The sequence below is a fragment of the Ranitomeya imitator genome, chromosome 2 (genome assembly GCF_032444005.1).
Source record: "Ranitomeya imitator isolate aRanImi1 chromosome 2, aRanImi1.pri, whole genome shotgun sequence".
Taxonomy (NCBI): domain Eukaryota; kingdom Metazoa; phylum Chordata; class Amphibia; order Anura; family Dendrobatidae; genus Ranitomeya; species Ranitomeya imitator.
Genome location: NC_091283.1, coordinates 190,371 through 207,915, shown reverse-complemented (window position 1 = coordinate 207,915; position 17,545 = coordinate 190,371). Strand labels below are relative to the sequence as shown.

At 45.2% G+C, this 17,545-nt stretch overlaps 1 protein-coding gene across 5 annotated transcripts in view; it reads right to left on the bottom strand.

Moving 5' to 3' along the window:
• Positions 1-17,545, bottom strand: part of SYTL4 (synaptotagmin like 4) — a 185,663-nt gene that overhangs the window by 19,070 nt on the left and 149,048 nt on the right. For all 5 annotated transcript variants that reach the window (XM_069746070.1, XM_069746071.1, XM_069746074.1 and 2 more), the window contains 5 exons: positions 16,497-16,675; positions 12,076-12,178; positions 11,835-11,996; positions 9,505-9,610; positions 9,246-9,342 (listed from right to left, as the gene is read on the bottom strand). In XM_069746070.1, the coding sequence (XP_069602171.1) occupies positions 9,246-9,342; positions 9,505-9,610; positions 11,835-11,996; positions 12,076-12,178; positions 16,497-16,675 (647 nt within the window). The remainder of the gene's footprint in view (positions 1-9,245; positions 9,343-9,504; positions 9,611-11,834; positions 11,997-12,075; positions 12,179-16,496; positions 16,676-17,545) is intronic.

Sequence of the window (17,545 nt, the reverse complement as noted above, 5' to 3'; positions counted from 1 at the left end):
GCAATTGTTTGTCAAAGCTACTGTATATACTAGAGTATAAGCCGAGATTTTCAGCCCATTTTTTGGGGCTGAAGGTCCCCCTCTTGGCTTATACTCGAGTCATACCCAGGGGTCGGCAGGGGAGGGGGAGCGGGGGCTGTCTAATAATACTCCCCTGCTCCTGGCGCGGTCCCTGCAGGTCCCTGGCTCCCCGGCAGCTTCTTCCTGTACTGAGCGGTCACATGGTACCGCTCATTACAGTAATGAATATGCGGCTCCACCTCCCATAGGGGTGGAGCTGCATATTCATTACTGTAATGAGCGGTAACGGTGACCGCTCAGTACAGGAAGAAGCTGCGTGGAAGCAGGGACTGCACAGCGCCAGGAGCAGGTGAGTATAATGGGGAGCACTGCGCTGCGCGATATTCACCTGCTCCTCGTTCTGGCGCCGCTCCATCTTCAGCGTCTTCTGCAGTGACGCTCAGCTCAGAGGGCGCGGTGACTTCGTTAGTGCACGCCCTCTGCCTGATCGTCAGTGCAGAAGACGCTGAAGATGGAGCAGCGCCGGAACGAAGTCAGGTGAATAATGTAAGTGCCGGGGGCCTGAGCGACGGAGAAGTGAGTATGTGATTTTTTTTTTTATCGCAGCAACAGCAAATGGGGCAAGTGTCTGTATGGAGCATCTATGGGGCCATAATCAAGGTTTGTGCAACATTATATGGGGCAAATATCTTTATGGAGCATCTTATGGGGCTATAATCAAGGTTTGTGCAGCACTATATGGGGCATATTTTAATATGGAGCATCTTATGGGGCCCATCATGAACTGTATGGAGCATTATATGGGGCTCCTGATTCAATATGGATATTCAAAAACACTTAACCTACTGATGTCTCAATTAATTTTACTTTTATTGGTATCTATTTTTACTTTTGACATTTACCACCCTAGGCTTATACTCGAGTCATTAAGTTTTCCCAGTTTTTTGTGGCAAAATTAAGGGAGTTTGTTTATACTCGGGTTGGCTTATACTCGAGTATATACGGCAACTTGTTTTCATACGATTTGTGTAAAGAAATTTTATTTATTTAATCTTGTATAGAGGGGATATTTGGGGATTTCTAGAAAAGAGCTATATTATTTTTAACTAGAAAGACATGGAGAATAAGTTGCCTCAGAGACGGATCTATCTGTTCAGTATTTAAAGAAAGCAGGGCCAACTGAGGAGTCAAGGTAAATTTTTTTTTTAAATCTGACCAATCAGGTGCAGTGCCCCAGAGTCCTGGTCGTTGCAGTATTGTCGCTCTGCCGCTAAGGGGAGTGATATTATGTCTGATTGCACTAAAGGAGTTCACCTGACCAGGTATCACAAGCACACATTATACTTCACACTCTGGCCACTAGGGGAGCAAAAGGCACTATGTATTAGGCCACTCCTCACACTGATAAAACTAGGGATCGGATAGGAAGTTAGAACAGAACGCAGCCTGGGAGAGCTCCAGGGAGGACCTGTCAGGGGTGAGTTCCTGACAGGGGCCTAGCAGAACGAATAGAAAGCAACGGAACCGCGCCTGCACTACCTTGCGGCTGTATCCCAAGAAAGGACACGAAGAGAAGGATATTGTGGAAAGTGAGAAACGAGATCAAAGCACAAAGGAGAGCCAGTAGGAGTCGTGCCCCGAGAACGGCAACATCCTACTGAGGCGCGTAGCCGGTGGCCGGAACACCGAGGAAGTAACTGACTCTATGCCTTACTTCAAATACCGCAGGACAGTTGATTACAGGTTGGCTGTCTACCATACATCACCTAAGCAGACATAGGGGGCAAGCGTGGAGAGGGGCGTCTCTAGGGTCCCAGAATAGCTCCGAGCCTTCCCGTCAAACGGGTGCGTCCTATCCAGATAAACTTGGGGGACGGAGAGAGAGAGAAAGAGTTAGAACGAGAACAGTTGTGAGGACTATCCCGAATGCTCAGCAGGGAAGAACTACAACACACAGGCGCTAAACCAGGGATTCAAGCTTGAGGAGGCTAATTTGCATATTCCAGGTGCCTTCTGGGAAAGCGAAGAGTCTCCCTAAGCTAGAAGATCGTTGGGTACAGCCGGGACCAGCTGCTTAGAAAGAATCACCAAACCAGGGATTCAAGCTTGAGGAGGCTAATTTGCATATTCCAGGTGCCTTCTTGGAAAGCGAAGAGTCTCCCTAAGCTAGAAGATCGTTGGGTACAGCCGGGACCAGCTGCTTAGAAAGAATCACCAAACCAGGGATTCAAGCTTGAGGAGGCTAATTTGCATATTCCAGGTGCCTTCTGGGAAAGCGAAGAGTCTCCCTAAGCTAGAAGATCGTTGGGTACAGCCGGGACCAGCTGCTTAGAAAGAATCACCAAACCAGGGATTCAAGCTTGAGGAGGCTAATTTGCATATTCCAGGTGCCTTCTGGGAAAGCGAAGAGTCTCCCTAAGCTAGAAGATCGTTGGGTACAGCCGGGACCAGCTGCTTAGAAAGAATCACCAAACCAGGGATTCAAGCTTGAGGAGGCTAATTTGCATATTCCAGGTGCCTTCTGGGAAAGCGAAGAGTCTCCCTAAGCTAGAAGATCGTTGGGTACAGCCGGGACCAGCTGCTTGGAAAGAATCACCAAACCAAATTTTTGCCTGTAGGACATTATTGCAAGAGAGCTTGGCTGAGTAGATTACACAAGAAGGAAAACACACAGCAACTCAGCAGGATCTAGGAGCAACATGGCAGACAACCTACATGGTGAGCTGCAGCATGTGCTACATGTTCACAGATCGACCAGAAGAAGAATTAAATTTCACCTGTCAGAAGTGTAGACTAGTGGCCCTTTTAGAAGAAAAGGTGCGGGGTCTGGAAGAAAGAATAGCAACTTTGAAACTCATCAAAGAGAATGAAGACTTTCTAGACAGAACAGAAGCATCTCTACTGGTCACAGAAGGTGAAAAAAGTGTCAGAGAACCTCCAAAAGCAGATGAGTGGAAGCATGTAACCAAAAGAAGCAAGAAGACCATGGAGAAATCACCAACCACACAACTGAAGAACCGATATCAAATCTTTGTAGAGGATGAAGATGGCACACCTAAGGATGAAGCAATACCAGCAAGCAAAAAAGAAAAGGGCACACAGCAACAAGTGACAGCAAAAAGTACAGCCAAGAAGCAACGAAGAGTGGTGGTGGTGGGAGACTCACTACTGAGAGGCACAGAAGCAGCCATCTGCAGACCGGACATAACTGCAAGAGAAGTATGCTGCCTTCCAGGTGCAATGATCAAGGATGTGACCGATAGGATACCAAAGCTCTTCAACTCCAAGGATGTCCACCCATTTCTTCTGATACATGTTGGCACCAATGACACGGCAAGGAAGGACCTACCGACAATCTGCAAAGACTTTGAAGAGTTGGGGAAGAAAGTAAAGGAACTGGATGCACAGGTAGTTTTTTCTTCTATCCTTCCAGTAGACGGGCATGGCACCAGGAGATGGAACAGGATCCTTGATGCAAACAACTGGCTAAGACGATGGTGCAGACAACAAGGATTCGGATTCCTGGACCACGGTGTGAATTACTTGTATGATGGACTCCTCGCCAGAGACGGACTACACCTCAACAAACCTGGGAAACACACATTCGCCAGAAGACTCGCTACACTCATCAGGAGGGCGTTAAACTAGAAGAAGAGGGGACGGGAAGAAAAACATTAGACTTGAACAAAGAAGATCCAGGAAAACATACTCAGAAGGGAGGTAAGAACATTTCTAAAACAATCCACAGCGAGGAGATTGGAACAAAACAAAATCCTCTAAACTGCATGCTTGCAAACGCCAGAAGCCTGACAAACAAGATGGAAGAACTAGAAGCAGAAATATCTACAGGTAACTTTGACATAGTGGGAATAACCGAGACATGGTTAGATGAAAGCTATGACTGGGCAGTTAACTTACAGGGTTACAGTCTGTTTAGAAAGGATCGTAAAAATCGGAGAGGAGGAGGGGTTTGTCTCTATGTAAAGTCTTGTCTAAAGTCCACTTTAAGGGAGGATATTAGCGAAGGAAATGAGGATGTCGAGTCCATATGGGTCGAAATTCATGGAGGGAAAAATGGTAACAAAATTCTCATTGGGGTCTGTTACAAACCCCCAAATATAACAGAAACCATGGAAAGTCTACTTCTAAAGCAGATAGATGAAGCTGCAACTCATAATGAGGTCCTGGTTATGGGGGACTTTAACTACCCGGATATTAACTGGGAAACAGAAACCTGTGAAACCCATAAAGGCAACAGGTTTCTGCTAATAACCAAGAAAAATTATCTTTCACAATTGGTGCAGAATCCAACCAGAGGAGCAGCACTTTTAGACCTAATACTATCTAATAGACCTGACAGAATAACAAATCTGCAGGTGGTCGGGCATCTAGGAAATAGCGACCACAATATTGTACAGTTTCACCTGTCTTTCACTAGGGGGACTTGTCAGGGAGTCACAAAAACACTGAACTTTAGGAAGGCAAAGTTTGACCAGCTTAGAGATGCCCTTAATCTGGTAGACTGGGACAATATCCTCAGAAATAAGAATACAGATAATAAATGGGAAATGTTTAAGAACATCCTAAATAGGCGGTGTAAGCGGTTTATACCTTGTGGGAATAAAAGGACTAGAAATAGGAAAAACCCAATGTGGCTAAACAAAGAAGTAAGACAGGTAATTAACAGTAAAAAGAAAGCATTTGCACTACTAAAGCAGGATGGCACCATTGAAGCTCTAAAAAACTATAGGGAGAAAAATACTTTATCTAAAAAACTAATTAAAGCTGCCAAAAAGGAAACAGAGAAGCACATTGCTAAGGAGAGTAAAACTAATCCCAAACTGTTCTTCAACTATATCAATAGTAAAAGAATAAAAACTGAAAATGTAGGCCCCTTAAAAAATAGTGAGGAAAGAATGGTTGTAGATGAAGAGGAAAAAGCTAACATATTAAACACCTTCTTCTCCACGGTATTCACGGTGGAAAATGAAATGCTAGGTGAAATCCCAAGAAACAATGAAAACCCTATATTAAGGGTCACCAATCTAACCCAAGAAGAGGTGCGAAACCGGCTAAATAAGATTAAAATAGATAAATCTCCGGGTCCGGATGGCATACACCCACGAGTACTAAGAGAACTAAGTAATGTAATAGATAAACCATTATTTCTTATTTTTAGGGACTCTATAGCGACAGGGTCTGTTCCGCAGGACTGGCGCATAGCAAATGTGGTGCCAATATTCAAAAAGGGCTCTAAAAGTGAACCTGGAAATTATAGGCCAGTAAGTCTAACCTCTATTGTTGGTAAAATATTTGAAGGGTTTCTGAGGGATGTTATTCTGGATTATCTCAATGAGAATAACTGTTTAACTCCATATCAGCATGGGTTTATGAGAAATCGCTCCTGTCAAACCAATCTAATCAGTTTTTATGAAGAGGTAAGTTATAGGCTGGACCACGGTGAGTCATTGGACGTGGTATATCTCGATTTTTCCAAAGCGTTTAATACCGTGCCGCACAAGAGGTTGGTACACAAAATGAGAATGCTTGGTCTGGGGGAAATTGTGTGTAAATGGGTTAGTAACTGGCTTAGTGATAGAAAGCAGAGGGTGGTTATAAATGGTATAGTCTCTAACTGGGTCGCTGTGACCAGTGGGGTACCGCAGGGGTCAGTATTGGGACCTGTTCTCTTCAACATATTCATTAATGATCTGGTAGAAGGTTTACACAGTAAAATATCGATATTTGCAGATGATACAAAACTATGTAAAGCAGTTAATACAAGTGAAGATAGTATTCTGCTACAGATGGATCTGGATAAGTTGGAAACTTGGGCTGAAAGGTGGCAGATGAGGTTTAACAATGATAAATGTAAGGTTATACACATGGGAAGAAGGAATCAATATCACCATTACACACTGAACGGGAAACCACTGGGTAAATCTGACAGGGAGAAGGACTTGGGGATCCTAGTTAATGATAAACTTACCTGGAGCAGCCAGTGCCAGGCAGCAGCTGCCAAGGCAAACAGGATCATGGGGTGCATTAAAAGAGGTCTGGATACACATGATGAGAGCATTATACTGCCTCTGTACAAATCCCTAGTTAGACCGCACATGGAGTACTGTGTCCAGTTTTGGGCACCGGTGCTCAGGAAGGATATAATGGAACTAGAGAGAGTACAAAGGAGGGCAACAAAATTAATAAAGGGGATGGGAGAACTACAATACCCAGATAGATTAGCGAAATTAGGATTATTTAGTCTAGAAAAAAGACGACTGAGGGGCGATCTAATAACCATGTATAAGTATATAAGGGGACAATACAAATATCTCGCTGAGGATCTGTTTATACCAAGGAAGGCGACGGGCACAAGGTGGCATTCTATGCGTCTGGAGGAGAGAAGGTTTTTCCACCAACATAGAAGAGGATTCTTTACTGTTAGGGCAGTGAGAATCTGGAATTGCTTGCCTGAGGAGGTGGTGATGGCGAACTCAGTCGAGGGGTTCAAGAGAGGCCTGGATGTCTTCCTGGAGCAGAACAATATTGTATCATACAATTCGGTTCTGTAGAAGGACGTAGATCTGGGGATTTATTATGATGGAATATAGGCTGAACTGGATGGACAAATGTCTTTTTTCGGCCTTACTAACTATGTTACTATGTAATGGTAGGCACTGATTTCCACCTGCAAAGGAAACTCTGGATGTGCCTTCGGACCGGCCGGTCTCAGACAGCCCTGTTAGCAGTGCTCTGAATTGCGGATCCCGAAGTCTTCAGTAAAAGGTAAAGAGACTGCATCCCTGTGTCCTCGTTATAATAATAATAATCTTTATTTTTATATAGCGCTAACATATTCCGCAGCGCTTTACAGTTTTTGCACACATTATCATCACTGTCCCCAATGGGGCTCACAATCTAGAATCCCTATCAGTATGTCTTTGGAATGTGGGAGGAAACCGGAGTCCCCGTAGGAAACCCACGCAAACACGGAGAGAACATACAAACTCTTTGCAGATGTTGTCCTGGGTGGGATTAGAACCCAGGACCCCAGCGCTGCAAGGCTGCAGTGCTAACCACTGCACCACCGTGCTGCCACCGTTATTGTCTGCACCTCACACCATCGCCACCTACACCACTGGGAAGCCCTGGGGACTCACTTCACCTGTGGGAAGGTATACCATCCAGCTGCCATCACATCACCCCAGTGGACCCCGAGCAGCGTTGGTCGACCTGACCGAATACCACAGGTGGCGTCACAAAACTTTAGCCGACTTTCATCACCTCTTTTATTGGACGCCCCTTAGCAGGGTCACGGACCGGGTCCAGCCACCGTGACAACCCCAGAACTGAGCCAGAGAGGACCGGTACCGAGTAACCCGCGGACCTGCGTCTGGGGGCGCTCCACAGGGATGCAATTTCTGCCCATAAGGGTTTTATTTTAGGACATGACCAGTAGATATGTAAAAGGGTACCAATTTGCCCGCACTCTCTCCAGCAATATGGGGAGTTGTCTGCATTAGTCCTGGCCAATCTACAGGGAGTATGATACCACAGAGATAACAATTTGTAGAACGACTCTTGAAGAGCCATTGAAACGGTTGAGGAGTATGTTAATGAAATAGCTCGTTCCCAATCGTCCACATCAGCCGAGAAGTGAAGATCCGCTTCCTATTTGAGCAAGTATGGAGATTTAAAAAAATTCCTGTTCATTATTGAACCATTTATAAGGGTATTGAATACTCAAAAATATACTATAAGATATATTACTTAGCATATGAACTGAAGGTTCTGAAAGGGGTGGGTAAAATGAACTTTCGTTCGTGGGAAAACCCCTTTAATGTGACCGGCTTCCTCTGCCTGTAGACACGTCACGTATCTGCCGCCGGGATCAGCCGAATTATTCACTGCACCTGCGCATAATTCACGCAGGCACAGTAAATCAGACCGCCACCATCTTTGTGCAGACAGATAGCGGCGGTCACATTAAAACTTCGCATGCACTCCTCCTGTACAAAGATGGCAGCAGTCAGTGAATCATTCGTCTGATCCCGGCGGTGGCGTGTTCGTGATGGTGTTCCGCTGGTGGTACCGCACAAGAGGATGCGTGAGTGTGAGGGTGTGTGAATGTGAGAGTGTGTGTGAGTGAGTGTGAATGTGTGTGGAAGTGTAAGAGAACAAAAGAGAGCAGCATCCATACCAGGTGATAGATATCCAAAAAAAGAGATTTTATTCTGCCATAAAAAATTACAACGTTTCGGCCAGGATGGCCTTTGTCAAGTATGTCATATACTTGACAAAGGCCATCCTGGCCGAAACGTTGTAATTTTTTATGGCAGAATAAAATCTCTTTTTTTGGATATCTATCACCTGGTATGGATGCTGCTCTCTTTTGTTCTCTTATGATTTTTTGTCCGATTGGATCCTTGGACTTTGGAGCATGCATCCCCTAAGCTGAGTGCTGATGGTTGACTTTCTTGTGTGTGGAAGTGTGTGAATGTGAATGTGAGAGTGTGTGTGAGTGAGTGTGTGTGTGTGTGTGTGTGTGTGGTGCGAACGTGTACCGCTGGTGGTACCGCGCAATAGGTTGGTACCAGCAGCAGTTTCCATATTGAGACACCCATCACTTAAGTTTCCCAGAATGGCGGAGCTTCCTCTCCCTGAAATTCTGGGATACGGTGACATCTGGACAGAACAGGAAATTAAAACATTATTATTATTATTATTATTATACATTTTTATAGCGCCATTTATTCCATGGCGCTTTACATGTGAATACGGGGCAAATATAGACAAATACATTAAACATGAGCAGATAACAAGGCACACGAGTACATAAGGAGGGAGGACCCTGCCACATTACAAGGTAATTATATAAAGAGATGCTTACAAAATCAAATAATTCATAAAAATGTATATACAAAATGATGTAAAAGTAATAAATAGTATAAATATTATGTGTATATACATTTCTACAAAAATATCTTTTTTCTTGTATATTGAATAATTTGATTCGTATATTCATAGCCCTTGATGGTCCCCTGTGCTCTTTTGCCACCTGGTGGCTTTTCCTTTTTACTTGTTTTTTTAAGTATTTTGTTAATAAACATTATACACCCTCTATATATATGGGCTGTGTATCGTTTTTAGGTTTTGTCACTTTTCATCTGCATTGATTTGTGTTTTTGTGTATTCGCAGTTGTATAGATGCCACAGCCTCTTACCCCTTCACAAAGCTGTCCGAGGTCCCGCCTGGCTTCACAGCAGTCAGGTTTTTAGCCTCTTTGATCCAAACCTGAAGTTCTCCTTCATCTGCTTTACCTGTAAAAATTGACATTTAAAGAAAAGTAGACAGAAAGAAAACGCCAACGTGGCCTTCATGTCTTCATTTTGGTAGCCCTCAGATAGTGAGCGGATGTTCTTGATGCTGCAGCAATATAACACGACACGAGAGAAGAAATCCGACATTTCGTGGGAACTCACCTTTTCTCCTCTCACTGCCACCAGTGGACTTTGATGGTGGGATGTACCTTAATGACACGACCAACTCTCCTTTGTAAGATGAGGACGTGGCAGCATCCGTTATGCCCTGAAATACATTTTTCCAAAACGTGGAAAGTTTACAAAAATTACCATCAGCGAGACCTTCCTGATTGATGGGCCGCTAGAATAAAATAATCCGTGACCTCAAGTAGCAGCAGCACGTTCATCTTGATGGACTGGTCATGGTGGAGTATTGACAGAAGACAAGAACAAGCGCCTAGACTGCGAGTGGGAATGGTTACAGCAGAGCTGTCCTTCATGCAATGAGGAATGACTGATCGTAGTGTGGGATCATTTCTACGTCGCTGATAAACTGATTTCTCGAGGTGTCCATACACGGATGACTAAAGGCTGGAGCACAAGGCGTCAGTGCAGTTTCCATTGGTAGAAGTGTAGAAAGACCTATGGTAATTTTAGGTCCTTCATCCTGTGGAAATATGTAGGAAATCAAGTGGAGAGAGAGCTGGTATGTCCTCTACACTGTGTGCGTGTGTGTGTGTGCGCGTGTGTGTGTGTGTGTGTAACATGCAGTGTGTGCATGTGTGTAACATGCAGTGTGTGCATGTGTGTAACATGCAGTGTGTGCATGTGTGTAACATGCAGTGTGTGTAACATGCAGTGTGTGTGTAACATGCAGTGTGTGCATGTGTGCAACATGCAGTGTGTGCATGTGTGTAACATGCAGTGTGTGCATGTGTGTAACATGCAGTGTGTGTAACATGCAGTGTGTGTGTAACATGCAGTGTGTGTATGTGTGTAACATGCAGTGTGCGTATGTGTGTAACATGCAGTGTGTGTATGTGTGTAACATGCAGTGTGTGTATGTGTGTAACATGCAGTGTGTGTATGTGTGTAACATGCAGTGTGTGTATGTGTGTAACATGCAGTGTGTGTATGTGTGTAACATGCAGTGTGTGTATGTGTGTAACGTGTAAATTCGACCCCAAAAGTTGTTATCCAATTTGTCCTGAGTACGCTGATACCCCATATGTGGGGGGGAACCACCGTTTGGGCGCATGGCAGAGCTCGGAAGTGATGGAGCGCCATTTGGAATGCAGACTTAGATGGAATGGTCTGCAGGCGTCACATTGCATTTGCAAAGCCCCTGATGTACCTAAACAGTAGATACTCCCCAGAAGTGACACCATTTTGGAAAGTAGACCCCCTAAGGAACTTATCTAGCTGTGTTGTGAGAACTTTGAACCCCCAAGTGTTTCACTACAGTTTTTAATGCAGAGCCGTGAAAATAAAAATTATTTTTTTTCCCACAAAAATGTTTTTTTTAGCCACCCAAATTTTTATTTTCTCGAGGGTAACAAGAGAAATTGGACCCCAAAAGTTATTGTCCAATTTGTCCTGAGTACGCTGATACCCCATATGTGGGGAAGAGCCACCGTTTGGGCGCATGGCAGAGCTCGGAAGGGAAGGAGCGCCATTTGGAATGCAGACTTAGATGGTTTCGTCTGCAGGCGTCACGTTGCATTTGCAGAGGCCCTGATGCACCTAAACAGTAGAGACCCCCAGAAGTGACACCATTTTGGAAAGTAGACCCCCTAAGGAACTTATCTAGATGTGTTTTGACAGCGTTGAACCCCCAAGTGTTTCACTACAGTTTATAACGCAGAGTGGTGAAAATAAAAATAATTTTTTTTCTTACAAAAATGTTTTATTAGACCCCCAAATTTTTATTTTCCCAAGGGTAACAAAAGAAATTGGACCCCAATAGTTTTTTTTACAATTTGTCCTGAGTATGCTGACACCACATATGTTGGGGTAAACCCGTTTGGGTGCATGGGAGAGCTCAGAAGGGAAGGAGCACTGTTTTACTTTTTCAACGCAGAATCGGATGCCATGTCGCGTTTGGAGAGCCCCTGATGTGCCTAAACAGTGGAAACTCCCCAATTATAACTGAAACCCTAATCCAAACACACCCCTAACCCTAATCCCAATGGTAACCCTAACCACACCCCTAACCCTGACACACCCCTAATTCTAATCCCAGCTCTTAGTAACCCGATGTTTACCCTGGTTACCGGGGACTTCGGGATCGTTGGTCGCTGGAGAGCTGTCTGTGTGACAGCTCTCCAGCGACCAAACAGCGACGCTGCAGCGATCGGCATCGTTGTCTAGATCGCTGCAGCGTCGCTTAATGTGACGGTACCTTTAGAAGAGTCATCAGTGATTCTATTACTCGGATAATTAGGAATCTAATTAGTAAGATGTTCTCCTGAACAATCAGATCTTCCACTACACAAATATCTAAGAATCACCTTCCCATGAAGTGGAAGACACTCATCCATAATACTGTCGAAGTTCCAGGAATCCAGTGGTACATTCACCTCCCCAAGAAATGTATTTCTTCCAAAGCGATCATGATGCCACACAGAAAGTTGTAGGATTCTCGAAAGCAGGATGGACTCTGGCACTATGTACTGTTAGAAGAAAACCAATAATGCAGATATTATACAAGTCTCGTGCCACCATTGTCTCCAGATATAAAAATGCACTTACCTGCAAAGTTTCTCCATACAACGGGTTTGTAGTGTTACGCTTAATTGTAGTCTTGCGCTTTCCCTGTCTGGATTTATCTGGCAGAAGGTAGGACTTCACATATCTGTAAAATATAATGGCCCTAAGGATAATGCAATTACCTTTTGGAAAATATTGTATTTTTTCAGGAAAAAAGACTGACTCCATACCAGCTAAATACGCAACAGAAGATAATGGTTACCTGACAAGAGTCGTGACCCGGGACCAAGGGCTCCTTCCCTGTCCCCAACCCTTAGGGGCTCCTGAGCTCGCCCTGTTCCCCGAGTTACTTCTGATGGTGAAGACGCTGGGGCCACATACCTTCCCTTAATTCCTGAATCCGCCCTCAGTCTGTACCCTTCACCCACCCAGTAGTAGTCTACCGTAATACACCAACCAGACAAACAAGGTAATACAACCAGGGATAATGAAAAATACAACCTCCAGCCAAGCAGCAAAAGCTACTCTGACAAGGAGTGCAAGCCAGGACCCTGATTACACTGGTCAACACAAAAAAAAAATCATCAGAAAAGGTAATATGTCTGTTTTATGGAGTAGAAGTATTTTTCTTATTACGTTATTTCTGCATTTTCAATGTTTGTGGTTTTTCCTATGTTATTCCCATTTCTTTGCTTGTCTTACTTAATTGTAAATTTTCTTACAGGGACAACAGCAGTAAAGGTTTTAGTGAGTTTTTTGGGAAGGAGTACTGACCATGCAGTCGACCAATGACTGCTTCTCGGAAGGTCACATGTCATGGGGAGGAGCTAACTTATGAGGTAGTAAGATTTGAGTTTGTCAGAAAAGGATGGTGATGGCAGCAAGGACTGGTGTGTGATACTCTGACAGGCCTCTACAGAGACCTGAGCCCTGCCACATGGAGATAGAAGGCAAGGCAGCGGACAGCCGCCATTGTGAGACTGACAGGAGACAGGCCTCTACAGAGACCTGAGCCCTGCCACATGGAGATAGAAGGGAAGGCAGCAGACAGCCGCCATTGTGAGACTGACAGGAAACAGGCCTCTACAGAGATCTGAGTCCTGCCACATGGAGATAGAAGGGAAGGCAGCAGACAGCCGCCATTGTGAGACTGACAGGAGACAGGCCTCTACAGAGATCTGAGCCCTGCCACATGGAGATAGAAGGGAAGGCAGCAGACAGCCGCCATTGTGAGACTGACAGGAGACAGGCCTCTACAGAGATCTGAGCCCTGCCACATGGAGATAGAAGGGAAGGCAGCGGACAGCCGCCATTGTGAGACTGACAGGAGACAGGCCTCTACAGAGACCTGAGCCCTGCCACATGGAGATAGAAGAGAAGGCAGCGGACAGCCGCCATTGTGAGACTGACAGGAGACAGGCCTCTACAGAGACCTGAGCCCTGCCACATGGAGATAGAAGAGAAGGCAGCGGACAGCCGCCATTGTGAGACTGACAGGAGACAGGCCTCTACAGAGACCTGAGCCCTGCCACATGGAGATAGAAGGGAAGGCAGCGGACAGCCGCCATTGTGAGACTGACAGGAGACAGGCCTCTACAGAGACCTGAGCCCTGCCACATGGAGATAGAAGGGAAGGCAGCGGACAGCCGCCATTGTGAGACTGACAGGAGACAGGCCTCTACAGAGACCTGAGCCCTGCCACATGGAGATAGAAGGGAAGGCAGCAGACAGCCGCCATTGTGAGACTGACAGGAGACAGGCCTCTACAGAGATCTGAGTCCTGCCACATGGAGATAGAAGGGAAGGCAGCAGACAGCCGCCATTGTGAGACTGACAGGAGACAGGCCTCTACAGAGATCTGAGCCCTGCCACATGGAGATAGAAGGGAAGGCAGCGGACAGCCGCCATTGTGAGACTGACAGGAGACAGGCCTCTACAGAGACCTGAGCCCTGCCACATGGAGATAGAAGGCAAGGCAGCAGACAGCCGCCATTGTGAGACTGACAGGAGACAGGCCTCTACAGAGATCTGAGCCCTGCCACATGGAGATAGAAGGGAAGGCAGCGGACAGCCGCCATTGTGAGACTGACAGGAGACAGGCCTCTACAGAGACCTGAGCCCTGCCACATGGAGATAGAAGAGAAGGCAGCGGACAGCCGCCATTGTGAGACTGACAGGAGACAGGCCTCTACAGAGACCTGAGCCCTGCCACATGGAGATAGAAGAGAAGGCAGCGGTCAGCCGCCATTGTGAGACTGACAGGAGACAGGCCTCTACAGAGACCTGAGCCCAGCCACATGGAGATAGAAGGGAAGGCAGCGGACAGCCGCCATTGTGAGACTGACAGGAGACAGGCCTCTACAGAGACCTGAGCCCTGCCACATGGAGATAGAAGGGAAGGCAGCGGACAGCCGCCATTGTGAGACTGACAGGAGACAGGCCTCTACAGAGACCTGAGCCCTGCCACATGGAGATAGAAGAGAAGGCAGCGGACAGCCGCCATTGTGAGAAGATTTTCACTGTATTTCTCTGAGGGCAAATCGCCTTGGAGGGAGAAAAAAACAGCTCAGCCTCTGAGGTGTAACTGAGTGAGGGTCTCCACAGAGAGAGTACCTGAAAGCCACCAATAAAAACTGCCTGTCTGCAAATGTTCATCTATAAGGAACAGGCTGACCCGTTTACCTCACCACTGTATATAGTTATGTACCAGATTACCTCCAGTACAATCAGTTCTAAATACAAGCTGCCTCCGTCATCTCTGGGGAAATATCTACATATAGTCGGTCGGCTCATAGCATTTTTTTTTAGTTTGTCACCACCATTGAACTGAACTTACTCTACTGTTTGATCTGATTTAAAGGAGAAAAATGTTGTGAATTCTGTGGCTGAATTCACTCCTGTGGTCACAAGTGGTACTGCAGCTTCTGAGCTTCCTCCCTCAGGTGTTCTGGTGAGCTCGTTAGCTGCTTCATTACTTAACTCCGCCTGATGCTGCTATCCTTGCTCCTTGTCAATGTTTCAGTGTTGGATCTGAGCTTCTCCTGATTGTTCCTGTGACCTGCTGCTCTGTGACCTGCTGCTCTGTATAGCTAAGTGCTTTTTGCTTTTTTGTTGTTTTTTTTCTGTCCAGCTTGTCTTTTGTTTTGCTGGAAGCTCTGAGACGCAAAGGGTGTACCGCCGTGCCGTTAGTTCGGCACGGTGGGTTTTTTTTGCCCCCTTTGCGTGGTTTTGCTTTAGGGTTTTTTGTTGACTGCAAAGTTCGCTTTACTGTCCTCGCTCTGTCCTAGAATATCGGGCCCCACTTTGCTGAATCTATTTCATCCCTACGTTTTGTCTTTTCATCTTACTCACAGTCATTATATGTGGGGGGCTGCCTTTTCCTTTGGGGAATTTCTCTGGGGCAAGTCAGGCCTATTTTTCTATCTTCAGGCTAGCTAGTTTCTTAGGCTGTGCCGAGTTGCCTAGGTAGTTGTTAGGCGCAATCCACAGCCGCTTTTAGTTGTGTTTAGGATAGGATCAGGTGTGCAGTCTACAGAGTTTCCACGTCTCAGAGCTCGTTCTTGTATTTTTGGGTATTTGTCAGATCACTGTGTGCGCTCTGATCGCTAAGCACACTGTGTCTCTGGATTGCCTTCATAACACCTGTCATTAGCAAACATAACAGAAAAATGCCCCGACAGTGTATGAATCATCCGGACAGATTCTGCTGTGTGTGTGGTCCTTTTACACCAAAAGGCAAAGTACGATCAATCACTCATGATATTAAAAAGATGGATCAGATGTACTTTAAGTATCCACTTGGTGATCAAGACAAACACTGGGCCCCTCGTGTGATATGCTCAAGGTGTTCAAATGGTCTTCGTGACTGGTTGAATATGAGGAAAGTGGTAATACCATTTGCTGTTCCCATGATTTGGAAAGAACCCGGAGAATATTAGAACATATACTATTGTTAATGGGCTTTATGGGGTTCCTCATGGTATTAGGATTGTATTAAACCCTCTGCTTACACGTTCACACTTTGAACCTCCTCATAGATGTATAACGCTTTGGAGCCTTTCCTTGTTGGTGTGGTTGCTCCTATGCCCTATTATTCACTGGCACAACTATTTAATATCATCTGATTGTATGTGGAGTAACCAGTTCACCTATTTGTGTCACCCATAGGTATTTACATATATATCCCTTATACGGCTAATTTTTATTGATTTGCTCCTTACTTGATTATTGTGTTTGTGCGTGGCACTAGTGTTGCCTTTCTTTTTTCATTGCATCTGTTTTACTGTTGTCTGTATTTTTGTATTTATATACTCTTTTAGATTTTGTCTCTAATAAAATTGTTTAATTTTAGCTCGTGTCCATCTTTTGTTGGTTTTCTCAGTGAACATAATAGAAGGTTTTGACCTTCGCTCAAAAAGCTGAAGGGCTTCGACTAATGCAGAGAAAAAGTAGTCATTACTCACGGATTGGATCTCCGCTTCATATCATCCCCATAGGCCAAGTTACGACATTCCTTCACAACAACGTTCAGGATCTGAGTTTTGCCATCATATTTCATAGAGAACATGACTTCTCCTGTTACCAGAACATTTCCAAAATCTCCAGCTTCACTGTAAATGCTCATCATACTTCCCAGTGTGCTCTGAAAGAGGAAGACGAGAAACTGAGTGTGGAGAACTCCTACTGATGGGAGCAGTGATAATTCCTCACATAGAAAGGTTTGTTCCAGCTATGGGGTCTCAGTGTTCAATTCACTAGTAACGGATACTAGATATTTATTGTAGAACAATCCAAGAACTTCCTGAACCTCTCATTACTGACTAAACTAAAAGAAAACAACCTTGCAGGTACACGTCCAATGTAGGATCATGGTCCTCTGCTTACTTTCTGCAACACAAGGGCATGCCACTTATGGCCGTGCCCAAATAGACATTTTTGAAAGAGAGGGAGGCACAAAGCGCAAGATAAGGTCTTATCCCACAAATAAACCAGTGAGCTTCCCAAAAAACTGATATAACAAAGTCAGAGAGTGTGTAGATATAGGCTGCTGCCGATCCACAAGTCGATCAACGACCAGATAATACAGTATACCACATAGGAAATGTGGATTACCTCCGCGCTCCCTCAGTAATGAAATTCTGGAGGGGTGATGGTTGTTGTATGTGGTATATTCCCCTAAGAAGGGGTCTTAATGACCTTGAAACGCGTTGAATAAACCACAGTTAAACTTCATCACTCCTCTGAAATTTCATTACTGAGGCAGCGCGGACGTAATCCACATTTCCTATGCGGTATACCAAATAGTCATTTTGGCACAGTCCACATTACGTGGGTGAGAATTTGCCTCAGGATCTAACTGAGGTGTCTACGGGCCTACATCTCACAGTCGGCACACAGACCACAGATGGGCTTTTTGGTCAATAAAAACACAATGTAAGCTGCAGGCTTATCATGAACTCCAGCACTGTCTAGAGTAAGTCCAAAAGGTCTGGGAGATCGAAAGCTGAAAGAA